This window comes from Catharus ustulatus, chromosome 1 (assembly GCF_009819885.2).
Source record: "Catharus ustulatus isolate bCatUst1 chromosome 1, bCatUst1.pri.v2, whole genome shotgun sequence".
Lineage (NCBI taxonomy): Eukaryota > Metazoa > Chordata > Aves > Passeriformes > Turdidae > Catharus > Catharus ustulatus.
In genome coordinates, this window is record NC_046221.1 from 164,773,114 (window position 1) to 164,795,286 (window position 22,173).

At 51.0% G+C, this 22,173-nt stretch overlaps 4 protein-coding genes across 4 annotated transcripts in view; 3 read left to right on the top strand and 1 right to left on the bottom strand.

Annotated features, from left to right (window-relative positions):
* Positions 1 to 22,173, top strand: part of LOC116999522 (NAD(P)(+)--arginine ADP-ribosyltransferase 2-like) — a 703,496-nt gene that overhangs the window by 43,319 nt on the left and 638,004 nt on the right. The gene's annotated exons all lie outside the window — the stretch shown is intronic.
* The window catches only part of LOC116994778 (erythroblast NAD(P)(+)--arginine ADP-ribosyltransferase-like), a 55,726-nt gene that overhangs the window by 28,117 nt on the left and 5,436 nt on the right, over positions 1 to 22,173 (top strand). The gene's annotated exons all lie outside the window — the stretch shown is intronic.
* Positions 1 to 22,173, bottom strand: part of LOC116994801 (erythroblast NAD(P)(+)--arginine ADP-ribosyltransferase-like) — a 66,624-nt gene that overhangs the window by 3,870 nt on the left and 40,581 nt on the right. The gene's annotated exons all lie outside the window — the stretch shown is intronic.
* Positions 19,322 to 20,697, top strand: LOC122149380 (erythroblast NAD(P)(+)--arginine ADP-ribosyltransferase-like). The gene is made up of 2 exons (XM_042779142.1): positions 19,322 to 20,069; positions 20,612 to 20,697. The coding sequence occupies exons 1-2, from the start codon at positions 19,322 to 19,324 to the stop codon at positions 20,695 to 20,697; spliced, it is 834 nt and encodes a 277-aa protein (XP_042635076.1).

Below are 22,173 nucleotides of genomic sequence, written 5' to 3' on the forward strand. Positions count from 1 at the left end.
TACAAACAAACTGTAGAATTGAAACTGGGTATTGGAAGATGAAAGAAACAATGAGGGGGGGAAACTATGAATTCCGTAGGAATTAAAAATTTAAAAGGCGGGTTATACATTAGAGGGAAATCTCAGGTATCAGGCATTCCAGGAATTCTGTGCCTCTCAAGTGCCTCAGCCGATGGGGAAAGAGAGAGGGAAATGCGGCCGGGAAAACAGGATAAAAAGGAGGCTGCGTCCTCCAAACATCTGAGAGACCCCAGGGGAATGCCCCATGGCCTCTCCCTTTATTCGAATAAAGCAAAAGGGACTCCTCCGTCTCGTTTTTGGACATAAACCTCTGGTGTTTGTGGAATAATTTTCCTGACAATTCTGGGGCGCTCGTCCGGGATATTTCCACCGTCCGGGGCCACAGGCAGAGCTGGAGGTGCCTCACCCAGTTCGGGTGATCAGCTCCCCTTGGTGCCGGCTGGCACCGGGCCATCAATTGGGTTCCCGAGACTGTCCAGGAGACAGACGAGTGGCGGACCAGAGGAGTCCGTGAAGAGTCCACAGGGAAGGACCACTGGAAATCTCACCGGTGAGTAAAATGAGATCTTTGGGGAGCAAACCTGGGAGGGCACCCAGGGAGGGTTGCAAGTGTAAAGCCGGGAAGGGGCCCCGGCAAAAAGGATGATGATCCCATAATACTCCTGGAGAGTCCCTTGGGGAGAATGCTGAGGTCTTGGCATAGATTGTATATTCACCCAGAGGTAACTATGGAAATGATGGTAAAATATTGTTATTTTGTGTGGCCAGAGTATAAGTTGGCAAAGGGGCTTATGGAAATGTTATGGAAAAGATAAAATTCGTTTGTGTTGAATTCTGTGGAGGTATTTAGAGGAGAATTGGAAAGGATAGACTGAAAGGGGATGTGGATTAATATGGGTCAGACAAGCAACAGGAGAAATCCATGTGTTAAGAAAGGGAGAAGAGGAAAAAGGGGAGGAAGAGGAAAATGGTGAGGGTTGGGATGTTTTTCAGCACCGTCCCCCGTCTTGTCCTCCAGTGTTGCCAACTGAGCCAGGGCCAGCTGCAGGCCCCCGGTATCCTCCACTTCCAGAGCAAAAGGGGGCAGGAAAATGTTATTCCTACGGCCCCACCTGAAATTAATGATGGTATAGGGGGAGCGGAGCAGCGTGTTGTATCACCCCCTAGAACTAGAAGAGGAACTCAGTTTAGGACATCAGAAGCCCCCCAAGAAACAGAGATACACCACATGCCACTCCGTCAAGTTCCTTTGGGGGGGTCAAGGGGGAGGATTTGGGTTTGTAATTGTGCCACTTACTACCCAGGATATAAGAGGATTGAAAAAGGGATTACCCCCATATTTGTATGATCCCATAGGGGTGGGGGAAATGATAGAGGAATATTTGGGAAATGGAGATTATACATGGAAGGACTGGGATTTTCTTTTGGGAATTTTGTTTGGGACATCGGAGAAAAGAATGATTTTGCAGAAATCTCGGCAGCTGTGGGAGGATGAACACCCACAAGCAGCAGAGGGGTCTGGACCCAATGCACCCACGGTGGATGATGCCATCCCCCAGGCAGATCCCAGTGGGACCCAAATAACCAGGCCAGTCTGGCTCAGCTCCGTGATTACCGTGCTTATCTGATCAGGGCAATCAAGTCAGCTGCTCCCAAAACTAACAACATAGCTAAGGCAATGTGGTTAGAACAGGAGAAACAGGAAAGCCCCTCTCCTTGGTTGGAGAGGATTGGGGATGTCTTGAGGCAGCACGGGGGGATGGATCCTGTGGGGCCAGCCTTTGACACATTGCTGAAGGTACAATTTGTTACCAAGGCCTGGCCTGATATAAGGAAAGGAGTACAGAAGGATGAAGAGTGGCAGAATAAACCTTTGGAGGAATTGGTTAGAAAAACACAGCAGATATATGTAAGAAGGAATGAGGAAAAGGCAAAGACTAAGGCGAAGATGATGGCAGAGTTTTGCACCCCCCGAGGGGTCCAAGGAGTCCCCTGGGACAGAGGGAACAGGGTCAGCCACAAGGACAGAGGCATTCCTTCCTCAGCAGGGGAGAGCCGACCCAAACAGCGGTTGGGGAAGAACCAGTGTGCTATCTGCAAGGCAGAAGGGCGTTGGAAAAATGGATGCCTGCAGGAACAGCTGGACCCTCAGGAGGAGGAAGTCCATAGGATAATGGAAATGGATTGTTAGGGGTGTCAGGGGCTCCTGTTATACCAGGGACTCACCACTCAGGAGCCCTGGATAACTCTTAATGTGGGCCCAGATCGAGAGGAGGTGTGTTTTCTGGTGGACACAGGAGCTTCTCGATCCACCTTAAATTTTATACCTAAAGGGGGGAAATTATCAAAAAGATCCTGGGTTATTCAAGGAGTGAGTGGAAAAGATGAGCGAGTGTATTTTATTCAACCACTGTTAATTCATGTGGGAGGTAGGTTTGAAATGCATGAACTTCTGTTTGTTCCCAACTGTGACTCTAATTTATTGGGAAGGGATTTGATGGCTAGAGCGGGAATGCAAATTCACATTATAAAAAGTGACATGGAATTCAAAACTGTATCTTTGTGTAAAATGTCTGAGAAGGCTTATGCTGAAATAAATTCGGAAGTGTGGGCAGCTCCAGGGAAATATGGAAAACTAGACACAGAGCCTCTTCAAATTACTTTGAAACAACCAGGACAAGTGGTGTCTAAAAAGCAATACTCTCTTTCAAGGGAGGAAAAGAAGGGGTTACAGCCTGTTATTGAGTCCCTGCTAAAAGCAGATCTTTTGGAGTTGTGTATGTCTCCCTATAACACTCCTATCCTGCCAGTTAAGAAACCAGATGGAACCCACAGAATGGTGCAGTATTTAAGAATAATAAACGAAATTGTCAAACCAAGGTACCCCACAGTTCTGGATCCATATACAATCCCGAATCAGAGCCCTTCTTCACATCAGAATTATTCTGTACTGGATTTGAGGGATGCTTTCTGGGGGTGTCCAATTACTGAGGACAGTAAACAGTATTTTGCCTTTGAGTGGGAACAGGAGGAAGGAGGGAAAATGATAAAGCAACAATTGACATGGACAGTCCTCCCCAGGGATATACTGAGCCACCGGTTTTGTTTGGGCAAGCTTTGCAGAAAATACTGAGAGAGTTTACTCCACCCTGAGGAGTTAAGTTGTTGCAGTATGTGAATCAGGGGAACAGGAAAAGGTGGTTGAAGAAGCTACTGTAATGCTGCTTAATTTTCTTGCAAGAAAGGGACTTAAAGTGTCCAAAAAGAAAACACAGTTAGTAGAAAGGAAGCTCAAATATTTGGGACGCATTCTGACTGCAGGGTTACGGTGTATTGATCCAGAAAGAATACAAGGGATTTTAGAAGTACCATTACTCCAGACTAAAAAGGAGTTACTGCAGCTTTTAGGGTTGGTGGGGTACTGCAGAGCATGGATGGAGGATTTCTCTGTTGTGCCCAAACCTTTATATAACTTTTTAACCCAAAGCAGTCCTAATGTCTTGGTATGGACACCAGAAGGGGAGCAAAGCTTTAGAAAACGAAAAGATAAATTGGAAAATACACCAGTCTTAGCTCTTCCAGACACAGAGAAGGAGTTTCAGCTGTATGTAGACGTTAAACTGGGTCATGCTAAAGGAATTTTGGCACAAGAGCATGGGGGGACACGGAGGTCTGTTGCCTGTTTTTCTAAGCTGTTAGACCCGGTGGCCAGAGGCTGTAGAACTGCCCAGCCACAGCTCTGATGGTGGCTGAAGCCCAAAAACTGACAATAGGGGAATATCTGATTGTTGAAGTTTCACATCAGATTACAGCTTTGTTAACTGAAAGAGCCTCTAAGTGAATGACGAGCGCTCGATTATTACGGTATGAATCTTGTTTAATGGAGCAGGAAGATTTTGAATTTAGAGGTGGGGAAGATTTTAATCCGGCCTCCTGTTTGAATGGCCCTGAAGAAAAGAGGGGCCAAGATGAAAATCAAGACTGCATTCAGGTTATAGATCTCCAAACCCGGGCTAGAAAAGATTTATGAGATACTCCCTGGCCTGAGGGAGAGAATGTGTTCATTGATGGGTCTTCAAGAGTGATAAGGGGGAAAAGATTTACAGGATACTCTGTGGTGAATGGGAGGCAATTAAAGGAAGGGGGGAGGTTACCGCCCACCTGGTCAGCCCAGACAGCAGAGCTGTATGCGCTTGTCAGAGGCTGTGAATTATATCGGGACAAGATATTAAATGTTTTTACTGATTCTAAATGTGCACATTGGGTGATGCATGCATTTGGGAAACTATGTGAAGCAAGAAGTTTATTAATCTGCAGGGGAAAGTCGTTAGCTCATGAAAACTTGGCCTCTTGCCTATTTGAAGTGGTGAATTTCCCCAGAATGGTGGCAATAATCCAAATTCAGGGGCACCAGGCAGGGTGCTCAGATCAGGCAATAGGAAACCGACTGGCTGATGAAGAAGCTCGGAAAGCTGCATTGTTGCCAGAAATCTCTGAGATTCTCCCCTTGCTCCCAGTGACTGCAGCCCTGCCAGAGAAACTGTCTTTTCCACCAGAGGAAATTCAGATAATTAAAAAGAGTGAGTCAGAGGAAAGAGGAAGCAATTGGTTTACAAGGGATGATAAGCAGTGTTTACACAAAGCTCTGGCCTTACAGTTGTTCAAACAATTTAATGAAGGGAGTCACTGGGGCTCTGAGGATTGGCAGAAGCCTTCCTCAAAGTGATGCTGTGGGGCTTTTTATCCTGGCAAAGCGAGCTATTGAGGGTTGTTTGGTTGGTGCTCAAACCAATAAGAGAGTTCCAAAGAAACTTGCCAGGGGAGGGAGACCTTGGGCTGTCCGTCCCTTCCAGAGATGCCAGGTGGATTTTACTGAAATGCCCCGAGTGGCAAGATCTAAATATCTTCTGGTCATAGTATGTCAATTAACAGCGTGGCCAGAAGCATTTCCAGCTGTTTCAGCATCTCCATGATCAGTTGTTAAAGTGTTTTTGGAACACATAATTCCAAGATATGGGATTGTGGAAGCAATAGACTCAGATGGGGGTAATCAGTTTACAGGAAAAGTTCTTCAAGGAGTTCTGACGGCTTTAGGGATACAATGGAACCTCCACACCCCCTGGCACCCCCAAAGTTCGGGTCAGGTTGAGAGGATGAATGGAGAAATAAAGCAACACCTTTTGAGGCTGGTGATACAAACTAAGATGCCGTGGGTACAGCTCCTGCCCCCGGTTTTGGCAAGGATAAGGGCGAGACCCAGAGGAGATATTCAGAGATCTGCCTTGGTATTGATGTTTGGAATTCCTTAGGCTTGCAATTCTCTAGTGGGGGAGTAGAGATAAGTGATGTATATTTGAAACAATCTGTGTCTCGGATACTGTCTCTTGTGAAATCTCTTTGACAGGAAGCTCAGCTGGCACAGCCCCTGCCTTGGGACTTTGCTGTTCACAACATCCAACCAGGAGATTGTGTCCTGGTTAAGGAGTGGAAAGAAGCACCACCGGTGGTGAAGTGGCTGCACATCTTGCCCAGGAGAGGGGACGAGCCTGCCCCTAGCAAGCGTCAGCAGCGACCTTGGACCGTCCAGGGAGGCAGCAGCTGCGAGCGTAGTGTTGATTTGAGCCGCGATTGTCTCCACCGGCGGGAGATGCTCCACTTTGGCGGGCGTGGGGACAGCTCCCTGCATCCCCACGGAGTGCGGACTCCCCACCAGGCTCAGGGGAAACCCTGTGCAGCTCCGCTTCAGCCGTAAAAGCACAGTTCAAAGAACCGGCCACTCCCCAGACAAAGAGAGCGTTTTCCGCGCTGCTGCCGCGCCACAGAGATCAGCTGTGGTGACGGTGCCAGGGACCGGGCAGGCAGGGACCGATCCCATCCTCGCACACCCGGTCCCAGCAGCGGCTCTCACAGCCGAGAGCCGGGCACGCGTGGGCAAAGCCCTCACGGTCTCCTGTGGGCACAGAGCACGGGCAGCTCCTCTCAGGATCGCTGAGCTGAGGGGTGGGGGTCATCCTGCCCCGTGCCGCAAATGGGGAGATTTTGAGAGCGAAAAGTTCCCGTGCAAAAATTCGGGTGCAGTCTAAATCTGTGAAAACATCTCTCAGAGATGAGAGTGCATCTTCTTGCCCCCGGGAGTGGTGAGTTCCCATTTTTAAAAGGAGAACTCCTTCCCAGGAAAAGCTAGGAGTGCAAAATAATTTAGAGAATGTTCACTGGACAGAGGAGAAGCCCTTTTAGAAACACACTCCGTGACCAGCGCCATGCACACACTAGCAGGTGTGTGGTCTTTGTTTTGGGTTTCTCTCCTTGGGAAGCCTGAGAGCAAAGCTTGAGCAGCCTGAGAAAAATCCTGGCTGCTTTCTTGGTTCCCAGCCAACATGATCTTTGGGTTCAGATTGTTGGACCCCCAACTGCCCTCCTTAGGATTGTTCCTGATATCAAGGCAGATGGAATCCAACACACGTTAAGCTCATTAATGGTAGCTGGGTAATGTGCTCCATAATTACCAGAAGGATTTTGAAGGCTGTAAAGCAGTGGGGAAGGGGAAGTTTTTTGTCCCCTTATTTTTAAGCTGCCCTCAAGATAATTCCACAAGTAGGACACATGTTGTCTGTGACTATCAGTGGAAGTGGGAACAGAACTCAAAAATTTTTTAATAGGTTCTGGTCCAGATCTAAGAAAACAGATCTGGGATGTAACTGGAGGAGGAAACCTCATGTGGGAACTTGGAAATGCAGGGAGTAGCCGTGGCTGCTGATCCAGAGATGGCTACAAAAGGACAGAAATTGATGTCACTGCAAATAACTGCAAAACCAAAGAAACCCCCAGGAAAAGGAAAGTAAGTCAATGTTAACTATAATTCGTACAGACAATTAGCAAAGCAATAAAAAGAGGAGGGTTTGAGAGGAATGTCAAAGATATCTTTACAAACAAGCTGTGCATTTGCTGTTAAATAAGACAAGCATGAAATATCAGTGGGGTGGATTCCACTGATTGTTGATTGGAAACAATATTTGCCTTTATCAACAAATTGTAGGTTTACTGAGAAATGAAATTGGACATTGAAAAATGATAGAAAACATGGGGGGAAAAAAGAATCCATAAGAACTAAAAATTAAAAGGGAGGGTTATACATTAGAGGGGAATCTCAAGTATCAGGCATTCCAGGAAGTCTGTGCCTCACAGGTACCTCAGCAATGTGGAAAGAGAGAGGGAAATGCGATTGGGAAAATGGGAGAAAAAGGAGTTTGTGTCCTCTAAAAATTTGTACAAATCAGTGAGCACTGGGGAGAGGTACTGGGGGCACTGGGGGGATGTGGGACCATGGGATTGGGGTCCTGAGGGGTGAGAAATAAGAGAGAGAACAGAAAGTGTCAGTTCCCCTGGAGGTGCTGGATAGGGCTGAGAGATGAACTTGCAGAAGGATGTAAAAGTGTGGACACAGCAGAATAAACATTGCTAGAAGCTATGGAGAAAGTGATAAAGGGAACTCCAGTGAGGGGAGTTTGGCAATTTCAGTAACACAGAAGGATCAGTGCTGGCCAAAATCGAAAGGTCGAGTGATCCAAGATATTGGGGCACTCAGTGACAACCTGGCCCTGAATGCCCTTCTTTGACACTGCAGGACTGTATAAGTATTTCCTGAAAGAGGTGGAGCCATGCAAATTATTTATCATAGAAGTGCTGATTCTGTGTCGGATAAGCAGCCCATTTTAATGAATATTTATAATTAGAGTGGATAAATACCCCGTGCAAATTCCCCCTGAGCTGCAGGAGCAGGAGAGATCCGCTGTGAGTCCGAGCTGATCAAGAATTCCGGCTCTCTGGTACCTCCAGCTGTGCCAGGGAGTTCACTCCGGCTGATTTCGGTATCAGGGGCTGAGGGGACACTGGGGACACTTGGAGGGACAGGGGACTGTGGGATTGGGGTCGGGGGGGGCACTGGGGGTGTGATGGGACTGGGATTGGGGTCATGGGGAGCTCTGGGGGAAAGTGAGGGGGGACACGGGATGGTGGGAGTGGGATTGGGGTCATGGGGGGCTGGGACACACTGTGGGGGTAGGGGGTGATGCCCGGATTTGGGTTGAGGTTCTGGGGTGACACCAAAGAAATTGGGGACTGGGAGTGGGATTGGGGTGTGGGGACAGGCTGAGGGGAACACTGAGGGGCTCAGGGAGTGACCCCAGGATTTGGGCTGGGATACTTGTAGGACTGAGGGGAATTGTAATCATGGGAGCAGGATTGGGATTCTGGGGGGGCTGTGTTGCTGTGGGACTGGTGTCGCTGGGGGCTGGGGAAGGTTGGGGAGGCAAAAGTGACCCCAGGATTTAGGATGAGGGACCCCAGACATGGTGAGGGGTCTCCTGGCCAGGAGTGCCTCCCTTCCCCCTGGGCTGACCCCACTGCCCTCCCCAGTCCCTCACTGAGGAACCCTCCCTGTGTCACCTCTGTGTCCCCTCAGTGTCCCCTCTGTGTCCCCCAGTGTCCACACTGCTCCCTGTGACCTCTCCCCTCCATGGTCCTCCTGGTTCTCACCCTGGCACTGCTGGCAATGACCGTGGCCACCATGACCATTGAGGAAAAGCCACTGGACATGGCCCTGGACTCTTTTGATGACCAGTACCAGGGCTGTGTCACTGCCATGAAGGCGGAGCTGCCGGCCCTGAACCACTCCGAGTTCCAGAACAATTCTCGATTTGCCGAGCTGTGGAATCAGGCCAGGGAAACATGGTGGAGAGAGGGGTCCCGTGTGTCCCCTCTCTCATCCTCAGACCAGGCCATCGCCATCACGGCTGGCACCATGCTTTACTGGGGTGGTAAGTTCAATGCGGAAGTGCGAGCAGCCGGGCGCTCCCCCCAGAAATACCGGGACAATTTCCACTTCAAATCTCTGCATTTCCTGCTGACTGACGCCCTGGCCACACTGAGGGATGCTCAGGGACAGAAATGTCACTTGGTGTTCTGGGGGACGGACTACACACGGTACAAGGCGAAGCCTGGCGACATCGTCCGGTTCGGTCAATTCGTGGTGTTGTCACTTCGCAAATCTGTCGCTGAACTCTTCGGGAACACCACAGTGTTCCAGGTGCAGACGTGTCACGGTGCTGACATTAAGGCATTCGCCAGATTTCCCAATTTTGATGATGTGCTTATCCCACCCTTCGAGAAGTTCAAGGTCACCAAAGTCATTGAGAAAGGGAAAAAGGTGGAGATCCACCTCGACTCCATTGGGACCTACAGCAAATACAACTGCGAGTGGTTGACAGGTGGGGACAGCCTGGGGCCATGGGGACACTCACTGGGGCCATGGGGACAGCCTGGGGCTATGGGGACACACCCTGGGGCCATGGGGACATACCCTGGGACCATGGGGGCACCCTTGATGAGGCACAGGGGACAATGACACTGACTGGTGGTGGGGGACTAGAACAGGGGCACCCATAGTGTGTGTGGGGACAAGGACACCCTGTGTGGGGACATCAAGTCTGGGGACAGGAACATCCACGTCAGGGATGGGACGGGGACCCCCACATTTGTCAGGGGACAGGGACAGGAGACCCCCATTCAGTGCTGTGGGGACAGACCACTGTGTGCTGGTCATGGGTGGGCTTGGACACCCCATGGCACCTCCTGATCCCCTTTTACCCCCTGTGACCCCCTGTCCCCCCATCACACCCTGTCACCCCCCATGGCTTACAGTCAACCCAGCCACCCTGATCCTCGTCACCTGTCACCTCATGGTCCCCATCACTCCTGTCACCCCTTGCCCCATTACGGCCATCCTTGACCCCTTCACTCCCCCATGGTCCCCCTGACCCCCTTCTTAGTCTTACAGGTGGGAGCGTCTCCAGGGCCCCTAGCTACCTCGGAGGACTCCTCCTGGCCACCACAGCCCTGGAATCCACCACTGGAATCCTCTGACATGCAAGGCCACCAAGATCACCGAGATCTCTGTGGTCACTGTGGCCACCACGATCACCAAGACCACCAGGACCCCCAGAGAAACAAGGCCACAAAGGCTACCAAGGCCGCCATGGCCACTATGGCCACCTTGGCCACCATGGCCTCCATGTGGTCACTGCGGCCAGTGCTGGCACTGTGACCACTGCAGCCACCACAGGCCCGGTGGCCACAGTGGCACAAGGACATTGTGCAAAACAATTATATAAAATACTTATATAAAAAAAATGGTATCAAATAAATTCTATTAAATTGTTCTATCAAAATAATTATGTAAATAATTGTATTAAATTAATTGTATCAAAACCAATCTATTAAATTACTCTATATAAACAGATCCATTTAAAAATTTTGTCGAAGCAGCAAAAAGAGACAATTCCCAAGCAGGACTCGATGTCATTCCCCACACCCACACCCATGGCAGCGTCTCTTCCTCTCGGCCTCAGGGAGGATTCTTGGGGAGCACCCTTTTCCCAAGGGAGGAACCTCACACCCATTTCATTCCCAGCGGGAATACGGGTCAGGAATCTCTGTCTGAGAGGGGACTGGATGTTCCCAGGGTCAGGTGATGCTCAAGGGGGCATTGGGAGGAGTGGGGTTGGAAATCACAGTGACTGTGCACCTGTGCCCTGCCCTGTGAAGTACATTGGGAGCACTGTGTCCAGTTCTGTCCAGTGCTGTGTCCAATTCTGCCCAGTGCTATGTCCAGTTCTGGGCTGCTCTGGACCCAATCGTGTGTTCAGGATGACGCTGCCTGAGCTGGGAGGTTGGACCAGGTGCCCACTCTGGGTCCTTCCATCCTCACCCATTCTGGGATTTTGGGATTCTGGGAGTTGTGGATTGGGAATTGCCCACCGGAGGGCAGCAGTGAGAGCGGGAAATCAGCTGCAGTTCCAGGTGCCACCAGCAGGTGGCAGCACGAGCCAGGCCCTGGGGCTCGGGAATGGTTTGGGATGGAGCGACCTTAAAGCGCGTCCGGGGCCAGCCCTGCCAGGCCAGGGACATCTTCCCCTGGGCCAGGCTGCTCCAGGGCCTGCCCAGCCTGGCCTGGGACACGGCCAGGGACGGGGCAGCCACAGCTTCTCTGGACAGCCTGTACCAGGCCATCACCCCCCTCACAGGGCAGGAGTTTATAGAAAGATGGGTGGTGATGTCTGTGAAAAACGACTCAGTGGGTCGGGATCTTTAGGAGTGTTCAAAATGAGTCTTGATGTCTCCACATGAGAGGGTGTGAAGTTTGTCACAGCACCCAGGTTGTTTCACCCCAGAGTTTGTGTGGGATACTGGTGAAAGCCAGGGAAAGATCCAGCTTGAGTTTTCTCAAGCTACTCAAAGGAAAAGAGAAGAGAAAGAATTAATAACAGAGATGAGCACCTGCTGTTGACAGAGTAGGATGTGTGAGAGATGTGATGTTTGGGTGAAAACATGTTTGCAAGGGCTGTCACCTTCTTTGGACCAATCAGTTTGATTCTATCCTGGTTCTGTGATCTAATCCATAAAATCATCCATTACCTTTTCTCCCCACGGACGGAAAACATCAACGGAAAACTCGAGGACGACATCCCATCTGTTGGTAGCTATTCCACCATCCTTCTCTCTCTCCCTCTCCCCTTCATTTCCCTTTTCCTCTCTCTCTCCTCTATCATAAACTAAGCTGTTGGCACTGAATAAAGTGCATTGTTGCTTGCTGCAGAAGAAAACTCGAGTCCCTCGCTGTTTGTCTTTTGCACCCTGGGATTGAACGAACCATCGTGACTCCCGTGCATGTTGAGCGGATCGTGACACCTGTTAATTGCTCGTTAGCGCTGCCAACGCCAGCACTGGTGCAGGTCAGAACTCGGATTCCCAATCTGTGCTTGGTGCAGTGTCTGCAGAATGAGAGTTGAGAAAGGAACACAAGTGATGATTTTGGCTGCAAAGTGAGGGTGTCTGGTACTCAAAGATGGCTCCGATGTCGGCATCTCCCAAGGGATCTCCAGACTTTCACAAAGCCCTTGGAGCTTTTTGTGTATCAAAGACAGCACCCAAAATGTGGGACGCTTGTTAGAACAACTCAACCACAAAACAACTGTGAGATGCAGCAGTGACTGTTCTCCTCGCCCAGGGACCAGGAAATTCAATCTGGGACCGAAGTTTGTGGTAAATACTCTGCTCACCGCAACCAGAGGATGTGAAACCAAGGGCAGAGCTCGCAGTGTCACAAAGAGCTCTTGAAGTGACAGCAGGAGAAAGAGCAAACACAGGAACTCACTTGAGATCTGCTTTGGGCATTGCTCATGCACATGGAGCCACATGGAAAGAAAGAAATCCATTCCCAGCACAGGGATCTGTGATTAAATATGAATAGGAAATATTGTCCCTCCTCGACAGCACCCAAAGAAGGGGCCGTGCCACAGTCCAGGGCACAGCAGCTCGGGGATTGCCAAATCCGTTGGGGAAATATCCTGGCAATAAAGCACCTGGTGTTAATTCCTGATAAAGGAATTTCACCCCCAGAGGTGAGGCCTGGATAGAGCTGGGCAGATGGAAAATTGGCTGTTGATGGAAAAGACCCCAATAAAGAGGGTGGGTGGGTGATAACTCCCAATAACCAGGCCAGGCCCACCCCAACTGAGGCTGTAGTTGGTGAAGGAGAGAAGCACCAGCCAAGCTCTGGGGAGTCCTTGGGAATGGGACAGGTCATCCCCAGTTTTGGGGTGCCTGCAGAGATGTCATCTGGTAGGGGACCCCATTTGGTGTCTGGGGTGTGACAGCAACCCAGTGAGCAGTGGGGAGGGGGACTGGGGGCACTGGGGGGATGTGGGACTGTGGGATTGGGGTCCTGGGTGGGTGAGAAACAGGAGAGAGAACAGAAAGTTTCCATTCCCCTGAAGGTGCAGGATAGGGCTGAAAGATGAAAGACTAGTAGAAAAATATAAAAGGATGTAAAAGTCGGGAAACTGCAGGGAAAATGTTTCTGGAGTCAGTGGAGAAACAAATTAAGGGGAGCTGCACTAAAAGGTTTCTGACAAGTTCTTTAGCGTAGAAGCTGCAGCACCAACCAAAAGTGAAACTTCCAAGCAAGGTGAGGCAAGATACTGAGGCACTCAGAGTCAACCACATCCTCTGACACCATTTTGTGAATCCTGGGTAGAAAAACTCTGTCTTAAAAAGCATAGAGCCATACAAATTATTTACAGAGAAAGCCCTGGTTCTGTGCTAGCTAAGCAGCCCATTTTAATGAATATTTATAATTAGGGTGAATCAATTCCTCGTGGAAAAGCCCCCCTGAGCTGCAGGAGCAGGAGAGATCCGCTGTGAGTCCGAGCTGATCAAGAATTCCGGCTCTCTGGGACCTCCAGATGTGCCAGGGAGTTCACTTCGGCTGATTTGGGTAACAGGGGCTGGGGGGACACTGGGGACACTTGGGGAGGACAGGGGACTGTGGGATTGGGGTCTGGGGGGACACTGGGGGTGTGATGGGAGTGGGATTGGGGTCATGGGGTGCTCTGGGGGAAAGTGAGGGGGGACACGGGATGGTGGGAGTGGGATTGGGGTCATGGGGGGCTGGGACACACTGTGGGGGTAGGGGGTGATGCCCGGATTTGGGTTGAGGTTCTGGGGTGACACCAAAGAAATTGGGGACTGGGAGTGATATTGGGGTGTGGGGACAGGCTGAGGGGAACACTGAGGGGCTCAGGGAGTGACCCCAGGATTTGGTCTGGGGTCCTGGGGGGTCTGAGGGGAATTGTAATCATGGGAGTAGGATTGGGTTGCTAGGGGTGCCGTGGTGCTGTGGGATTGGGATTGAGGTCCCTGGGGGTCTGGGGGACTTTGGGGAGGCAAAAATGACCCCAGGATTTGAGATCAGGGTGCACAGACATGATCAGGGGTCTTCTGGCCAGGAGTGTCTCCCTTCACCTGGGCTGACCCCACTGCCCACCCCAGTCCCTCACTGAGGAACCCTCCCAGTGTCCCCTCTGTGTCCTCCAGTGTCACCTCTGTGTCCCCTCTGTGTCCCCCAGTGTCCCCCAGTGTCCACACTGCTCCCTGTGGCCTCTCCCCTCCATGGCCCTCCTGGCTCTCACCCTGGCACTGCTGGCAATGACCGTGGCCACCAGGACAATTAAGGAAAAGCCCCTGGACATGGCCCTGGACTCCTTTGATGACCAGTACCAGGGTTGTGGCCCTGCCATGAAGGCGGAGCTGCCGACCCTGAACCACTCCGAGTTCCAGAACAATTTTTATTTTACCCAGCTGTGGCATCTGACCAGGGAAAGGTGACATAGTCTGGGGTCCCCTGTGTCCCCTCTGTTGTCCCCAGACCAGGCCATTGCCATCATGGCCGGCACCTTGCTTTACGAGGGTGGTCAGTTCAATGATGAAGTGAGAGTGGCCGGGCGCTCCCCCCAGGAATACCGGGACAATTTCCACTTCAAAACTCTGCATTTCCTGCTGACCGACGCTGTGGCCACACTGAGGGCTGCTCAGGGGCAGAAATGTCACTTGGTGTTCTGGGCGAGTGACTACACACGGTACAAGGCAAAGCCTGGGGACATCGTCCGCTTCGATCACTTCGTGCCATTGTCGCTTAACAAAACTGTCACAGAAAGATATAGGAAAACCACGGTGTTCCAGGTGCAGACGTGTCATGGCGCGGACATCCAGGCATTTTCCTTTTTTCCTGAGCAGCATGAGGTACTGATCCCACCCTTTGAGAAGTTCAATGTCACCAAAATCATCCCAAAAGGGGAGAAGGTGGAGATCCACCTCGACTCCATCGGGACCTACAGCAAATACAACTGCGAGTGGTTGACAGGTGGGGACAGCCTGGGGCCTTGGGGACACCCACTGGGGCCCTGGGGACAACCCCTGGGGCCATGGGGACATCCACTGGGGCCATGGGGACACCCACTGGGGCCATGGGGACACCCACTGGGGCCATGGGAACAGCCCTGATGAGGCAGAGGGGACAACTGACTGGGGATGGGGGACAGGGACAGGGACAGCCATGGTGTGTGTGGGGGCAAGGACACCCTGCGCTGGGGACACCAAGTCTGGGTACAGGGCACAGGAAAGGGGACCCGCACATCTGGAAGGGGACAGGGACAGGGACAAGGGCAGGGAGTCTGTCCCTCCTCTCCACAGACATTGCTGTGGGGACAAACCCTGTGTGCTGGAAGTGGGTGGGCCGGGAAGCCCCCTGTCACCCCCCATGTCACCCCATGAACCCCTGGCACCCCCTGTCCACCCCATGGCATCCCCAGAACCCCTGTCAGCTGCCATGTACCCTCCTGTCACCCTGACCCTCTGTCACCCCTAAGCCCACCATGACCCCCTGACATCCCTGGGCTCTGCACCCCCACATGGACCCCCCTCACCCTGTCACCTCATGGTCCCCATCTCTCCTGTCACCCATAGCCCCCATGACAGACATCCCCAACCCCTCACTCCCCCATGGTCACCCTGACCCCCCACTTTGTCCCCCAGGTGGGATCGTCCCCAGGGCACCTGGACACCTCACAGGACTCCTCCTGGCCACCATAACCCTGGCAGTGGCCACCGGGATCCTCTGAACCACGAGGCCACCAAGGTCACCATGGCCACCATGGCAACTTGATGGCAGCGGGAAAGAAGAGACGGGGTCTCCATGCTGTGCTTGCGTTAGGCCATGGAGCCGTTTATTGACACACAAAGCAGAGTTTATACACTTTTTCAGCCATTGCTAAAAACAACCACCAATAACATTCCTGTAACCAGGCTCCATTGCTCACTCGTAACTAAATAACATTGCTCAATCTCTGCCTCACTTTAAGCTAACCAGGTACATGCAGTAATTCCTGGGATTCCCCACAAAGCTGCGCACTCAGCACCTCGGACAGAGCCCTTTCTTATCTCTTACATTCCTTCTTCAAAATCCCGCTTACTCTTGCCAAGGCTTGTGGCTGCTGTGGCCAGCACATCCTTGCTGGTTGTGACGAGCTGAGCCGTGCTCCCAGTTCTGCTCTCTGGTTGTATTCCCACATCTCTCCCTTTCTGTTCCACCAATAGGATTCGCTTTGTTGATTTATCAATCAGTCTCTGAACACATTGCAAGATACAAGGCAAACATTGCTAGAAAGAACAACATAGTTGAAATATCAAATCCTGTTTTCACTAAATGCTTAGTCCAGGCAGTGAGTCCCCATCCTCTGAGTGTGTGTCCATGTTGGAGTCAGTGAGACAAGGGCCTGCCTGAATCCTTCAGGCAGAAACCAGAGTGCAGGAATTGAATTAAAGCCCTTGGATGGATAGAAACATGTTAAGCCACCCACACATAGAATGGGAGTTTAGGTAAAAGAATAAGTTTGAGTATAAGGTTACATGTAAGTTTCAGTTTTAGGATAAATAAGTAAGTAAATCAGTAGGTGAGTAAGTTGCAGTGAGAGCTGTAGTGTTTTTAGTGAGTAAAAGCTGCAGATACCAGAGTAGAAGAACAAGTTCTAGTAAAGGTTATCAAACACACTAATGTTTTCAGTAGAGGCTCCAGAAACTCCTTGCTAGACTCGACTTAGACAAAACAGAACTCCAGTGAGAACATTGCTCACATTTTTCGGATAGAACAAGATCAATCATATACGTAGTTTATATGTATTCTAGCGTGTTAAGAAATTTGAATTCTCATAGGTTGAGTGGTTTGAATTTATGTGTTTGTTTGTTGGAAAAATCCTATATAAGGTTCGGTACTAGGGAGAGTTAGTGCTTTATGCCATTGCTTTTTGCCATTGCTTTTTGCTTTTTCCACTGCATTTTTGCCATGGCTTTACTGTGCCTGCCAGCGTCTCCAGCACCCAAGAATAAGATCGGAGCTCCGGTGACCACACCAGCCTCTCTGGGACACCAGGGATGGCTCCTGCTTTTGTTTGGGACTTTATGCTAAAACATAGCATGGACTTTAATGTCTGTGACTGTGAATTTGGAGAATGTTGTGCTTTTACAATAAAAAACCTTTTTAGCAACTACTAGCTGCTTTAATCATTTGGAGATAACCCAGAACGAAGGGTGTGTCATAAACACCGGAGATGTGTAACCCCACATGTCCATGCCAGCCGTTATCACACACAACTCCGAGTTTGGTGACACTGTCTAGGAGGGGCTGTGTGCTAACATGGATCGATTGAGAGTGATCAGAAGGTTCCTGCTAGAGCACAGCTAGTAGCATCAGTTTGTTTTGCAAACCAACAGCCAGGGTTATTTCGGGTTTTCAGTGCGTGTACCATTCCAGTGGATGGGATCATTGAGGCAGATATTCGAGCTCCAAGGTTCCAAGTTTCCCCATTGTCGTCACAGTCTGGGCTATCGGTACGGGCGCTGCGCTTGGCTCGCACTGAGCTGTGCAGAGCTGTTGGATTATGGTGTAAAGAGTGAACCATGGTCAGTCGGCCCAAATGCACAAGGCCCTCTTTAGTCTTTTCTGGGATCCCTTTCCAGGCTCTATTTCCACATATTAAAAAGACGTTGTCTGTTGGAGTCAGTGAATTGGGGGTCTCTCTGAATATTTCAGAGAGAAATCACAGTACAGGGATGGAATTAAAGCCTTTGGATGGATTGAGGTATGTTAAGCCACTCACACGTAAAGTAGAGGTGTAAGTTGAAGTTTTAGGATAAGTAAGGTAGTGAGTCCGTTTTAGAAAGAGCTTTAAGTGCTTTTAGTGAGCAGAAGGTCTCAGATGCCAGAGTGGAAGTGCGAGTTCCAGTAAAGGTTGAAAAACATAATTGTCTAATTTTATAAATAAATGTCTATCATTTGAAGCATTGTTAATGGTAGTATCTAAATTATGCCTAATTATAAGTTTCTACTTTACCTACATATAGCATTAAAAGTCCATTTCCTCTAATAATTTCAAACAAAGAGTTTGTTTTTATTTTTACAGGTAAATTCCAACAAAGAATGTAAAACCCTGTGTACAAAAGAACCCCTAATGTAAAAATGCATCCTAGAAGTAAAAAAACCCCACATGAATGTAAATTACAAGGACTCCAGATTGTGTTTATTTTACCTGCAAAATATTGTAAACTTTAAGTGTAGAAATCAGTAATACTGAAAATTTTTGTCTTAAATAATACTTTAAAAATAGAAATTAAATGTTTGAATATATGTTATGCTTGTATTTTTACTTTGTTTACTTTCAGCAGTACAGCTTTACCAATTAAGCAACCAGGGCTGAAAGATTAACAGGCAGAAAAATATAAAATTATGTTAAAGTGGGGGCAGAGTAAGATAAACGTGGCTGGAACCAGTGGAGAAAGAGATAAAGGCAACTCCAGAGAGGGGTTTTGGCAAGTTCTGTAATACAGAAGCCACAGTGCTGGCCAAAAGTCAGAGGACAAGGCGAATGATCGAAGATATTGGGGCTCTCAGTGGAAACCACGCCCTGAAGCCCCATTTTGTGACCCCAGAGCAGTAAAATTCTATCTTAAAAGAGGCAGAGCGAGGAGAAGTGTGGGTTGTGTGTTAGCTAAGCAGCTGGTTTTAATGAATATTTATAATTAAAGTGGATAAATAACCCGTGGCCAAGTCCCCCGGAGCTGCAGGAACAGGAGAGACCCGCTGTGAGTCCAAGCTGACCAAGAATTCCGGCTCTCTGGTACCTCCAGCTGTGCCAGGGAGTTCACTCCGGCTGATTTCGGTATCGGGGGCTGGGGGGACACTGGGGACACTTGGGAGGGACAGGGGACTGTGGGATTGGGGTCTGGGGGGCACTGGGGGTGTGATGGGACTGGGATTGGGGTCATGGGGTGATCTGGGGGAAAGTGAGGGTGGACACGGGATGATGGGAGTGGGATTGGGGTCATGGGGGGCTGGGACACACTGTGGGGGTAGGGGGTGATGCCCAGATTTGGGTTGAGGTTCTGGGGTGACACCAAAGAAATTGGGGACTGGGAGTGGGATTGGGGTGTGGGGACAGGCTGAGGGGAACACTGAGGGGCTCAGGGAGTGACCCCAGGATTTGGGCTGGGGTCCTGGTGGGGCTGAGCGGAATTGTAATCATGGCAGTAGGATTGGGGTTCTGGGGGGCCATGGTACTGTGGGATTGGGATTGGGGCCCCTGGGGGATGTTGGGGAGGCAAAAGTAACCCCAGGATCTGGGATCAGGGACCCCAGACATGTGCAGGGGTGTCTCCAAGGGAGTACCTCCCTTCCCCCTGGGTTGGTACAAAGGATATTTATCCCATAGTCCCTCACTGAGGAACCTACCCTGTGTCACCTCCGTGTCCCCTCTGTGTCACCTCCGTGTCCCCTCTGTGTCCCCCAGTGTCAGCTCTGTGTCCCCTCTGTGTCCCCCAGTGTCCACACTGCTCCCTGTGGTCTCTCCCATCCATGACCCTCCTGGCTCTCACACTGGCACTGCTGGCAATGACTGTGGCCACCGCGGTCATTGAGGAAAAGCCCCTGGACATGGCCCCGGACTCCTTTGATGACCAGTACCAGGGCTGTGGCCCTGACATGGATGGGGCATTGCCAGCCCTGAGCCACGCTGAGTTCCAGAAGAATCCTCTGTTCGCCCACGTCTGGCCAAAGGCCGAGGCCGAGTGGCAGAGGCAGGTGGACCGTGAGTCCTGTCTGTCCAGAGACCAGGCCGTTGCCATGATCACCTACACCATGGATGACCTACACAAGGAGTTCAATGACCAAGTGAGAGTGGCTGGGTGCTCCCACCAGGAATACCGGGACAATTTCCAATTCAAAACGCTGCATTTCCTGCTGACCGATGCCCTGACCACATTGAGGGACACTCAGGAGCAGCAATGTCACTGTGTGTTGTGTGGGGTGGACAAGTACAAGTTCAAGGCAAATGTTGGCGACATCGTCCGGTTTGGTCAATTCGTGTCATCCACGCTTTGTGAAAGTGACATTCATGATTTTGGGAATACCACGATGTTCAAAGTGCAGACGTGTCACGGTGCATACATCGAGGAATTCTGTAGATATCCCTATAAGGATGTGGTGTTGATCCCACCCTTCGAGAAGTTCAACGTGACCAAACTCACCGAGGGCAAGGAGAACGTGTGGATTGAACTCGACTCCATTGGGACCTTCAGCAAATACAACTGCGAGTGGCTGAGAGGTGGGGACAGCCTGGGGCCATGGGGACAACCCTGATGAGGCACAGGGGACAATGACACTGACTGGGGGTAAAGGGAAGAGGACAGCATGTGCTGGGGGCACCAAGTCTGGGGACAGGGATGTCCAAGACAGGGCAGAGGGATGGGAGCCCGCACATCTGGGAGGAGACAGGGACAGGGACGGGGAAAGGGACGTGGATAGGGACACACCAATTCTGACCTTGTCCCTCCTCTCCACAGACACAGAAGTGGGGACAGGCTCTGTGTTCTGGATGCGGGTGGGGGGGGACCCCCCATGGCACCTCTGTCATCCCCTGTACCCCCACTTCACCCCCTGATCCACTGTCAACTCCTGTCACACTCACACCTCATGCCCAACATGACCCCTCTGACCTCCCTGGCCCCTGCACCCCCTATGCCCCCATCACTCTGTCCCCTGTAACCTCATGGCCCCCCTCTCTCCTGTCACTCTTTGCCCCCATTAAAACACTCCCTGACCCCTCACTCCCCCATGGTCCTCCTGACCCCTCTCTTGGTCCCCCAGGCGGAAGTGTCCCCAGGGGCCCCTGCCACATTGGAGAACTCCTCCTGGCCACCACAGCCCTGGCAGTTACCACTGGGATCCTCTGAACCACAAAGTCACCAAAGTCACCAGGGTCACTGTGGTCATTGTGGCTACCACAAACACCAAGACCACCAGGACAGCCAGAGTAATGAGGTCACCAAAGCTACCAAGGCCACCTCTGCCACTATGGCCACCTTGACCACCATGGCCTCCATGTGGTCACTGTGGCCAGTGCTGGCAATGTGACCACTGCAGCCATTACAGCCACTGTGGCCACAGTGCCACAAGGACATTGTACAAAACAATTGTATAAAATACTTATACCAAAAAAATTGTAACAAATTGATTCTATTAAATTGATCGATCAAAACAATTCTGTTAAATAATTGTATTAAATTATTTGTATCTAAACTAATCTATTAAATTATTCTATCCGAAGAGATCCATTAAATAATTCCACCAAAGCAGCAAAAGGAGACAATTCCCAACCAGGGCTGGATGTCACTCCCCACCCCACACCCATGGCAGCGTCTCTTCCTCTCGGCCTCATGGAGGATTCTTGGGGAGCACCCCATTCCCAAAGGAGGAACCTCACACCCATTTCAATCCCAGCAGGAATACGGGGCAGGAATCTCTGTCTGAGAGGGGACTGGACATTCCCAGGGTCAGGTGATGCTCAAGGGGGCATTGGGAGGAGCGGGGCTGGAAATCAGAGTGACCGTGCCCCTGTGCCCTGACCAGTGAGGCACGTCGGGAGTGCCGTGTCCGGTTCTGTCCAGTGCTGTGTCCAACTCTGTCCAGTGCCGTGTCCAGTTCTGGGCTGCTCTGGACCCAATCCTGTGTTCAGGATGACACTGCCTGAGCTGGGAGCTTGGACCAGGTGCCCACTCTGGGTCCTTCCATCCTGACTCATTCTGGGATTTTGGGATTCTGGGGGTTGTGGTTTGGGAATTGCCCACTGGAGGGCAGCAGTGAGAGCAGGAAATCAGCTGCAGTTCCAGGTGCCACCAGCAGGCGGCAGCACGAGCCCGGCCCCGGGGCTCAGGAATGGCTCGGGATGGAGCGACCTTAAAGCGCGTCCGGGGCCAGCCCTGCCAGGCCAGGGACACCTTCCCCTGGGCCAGGCTGCTCCAGGGCCCGCCCAGCCTGGCCTGGGACATGGCCAGGGACAGGGCAGCCACAGCTTCTCTGGGCAGCCTGTGCCAGGTCATCACCACCCTCACAGGGCTGGAGTTTATAGGAAGATGGGCGGTGATGTCCGTGAAAAACGACTCAGGGGGTCGGGGATTTTAGGAGTGTTCAAAGTGTCTTGATGTCTCCACATGAGAAGATGTGAAGTTTGTCACAGCACCCAGGTGGTTTCACCCGAGAGTTTGTGTGGGATACTGGTGAAAGCCAAGGAAAGGTGCAGTTTGAGTTTTCTCAAACTACTCAAAGGAAAAGAGAAGAGAAAGAATTAATACCAGAGATGAGCACCTGCTTTTGGAAGGGTAGGATGTGTGAGAGACGTGATGTTTGGGTGAAAGCATGTTTGCAAGGGC

Bases quoted from the DNA above. Each gene is read 5' to 3' on its own strand.
- LOC122149380 (XM_042779142.1), top strand. From the start codon at position 19,322: ATGACCCTCCTGGCTCTCACACTGGCACTGCTGGCAATGACTGTGGCC. The intron at 20,070-20,611 runs GTGGGGACAGCC...TTGGTCCCCCAG, and splicing joins CAACTGCGAGTGGCTGAGAG to GCGGAAGTGTCCCCAGGGGC.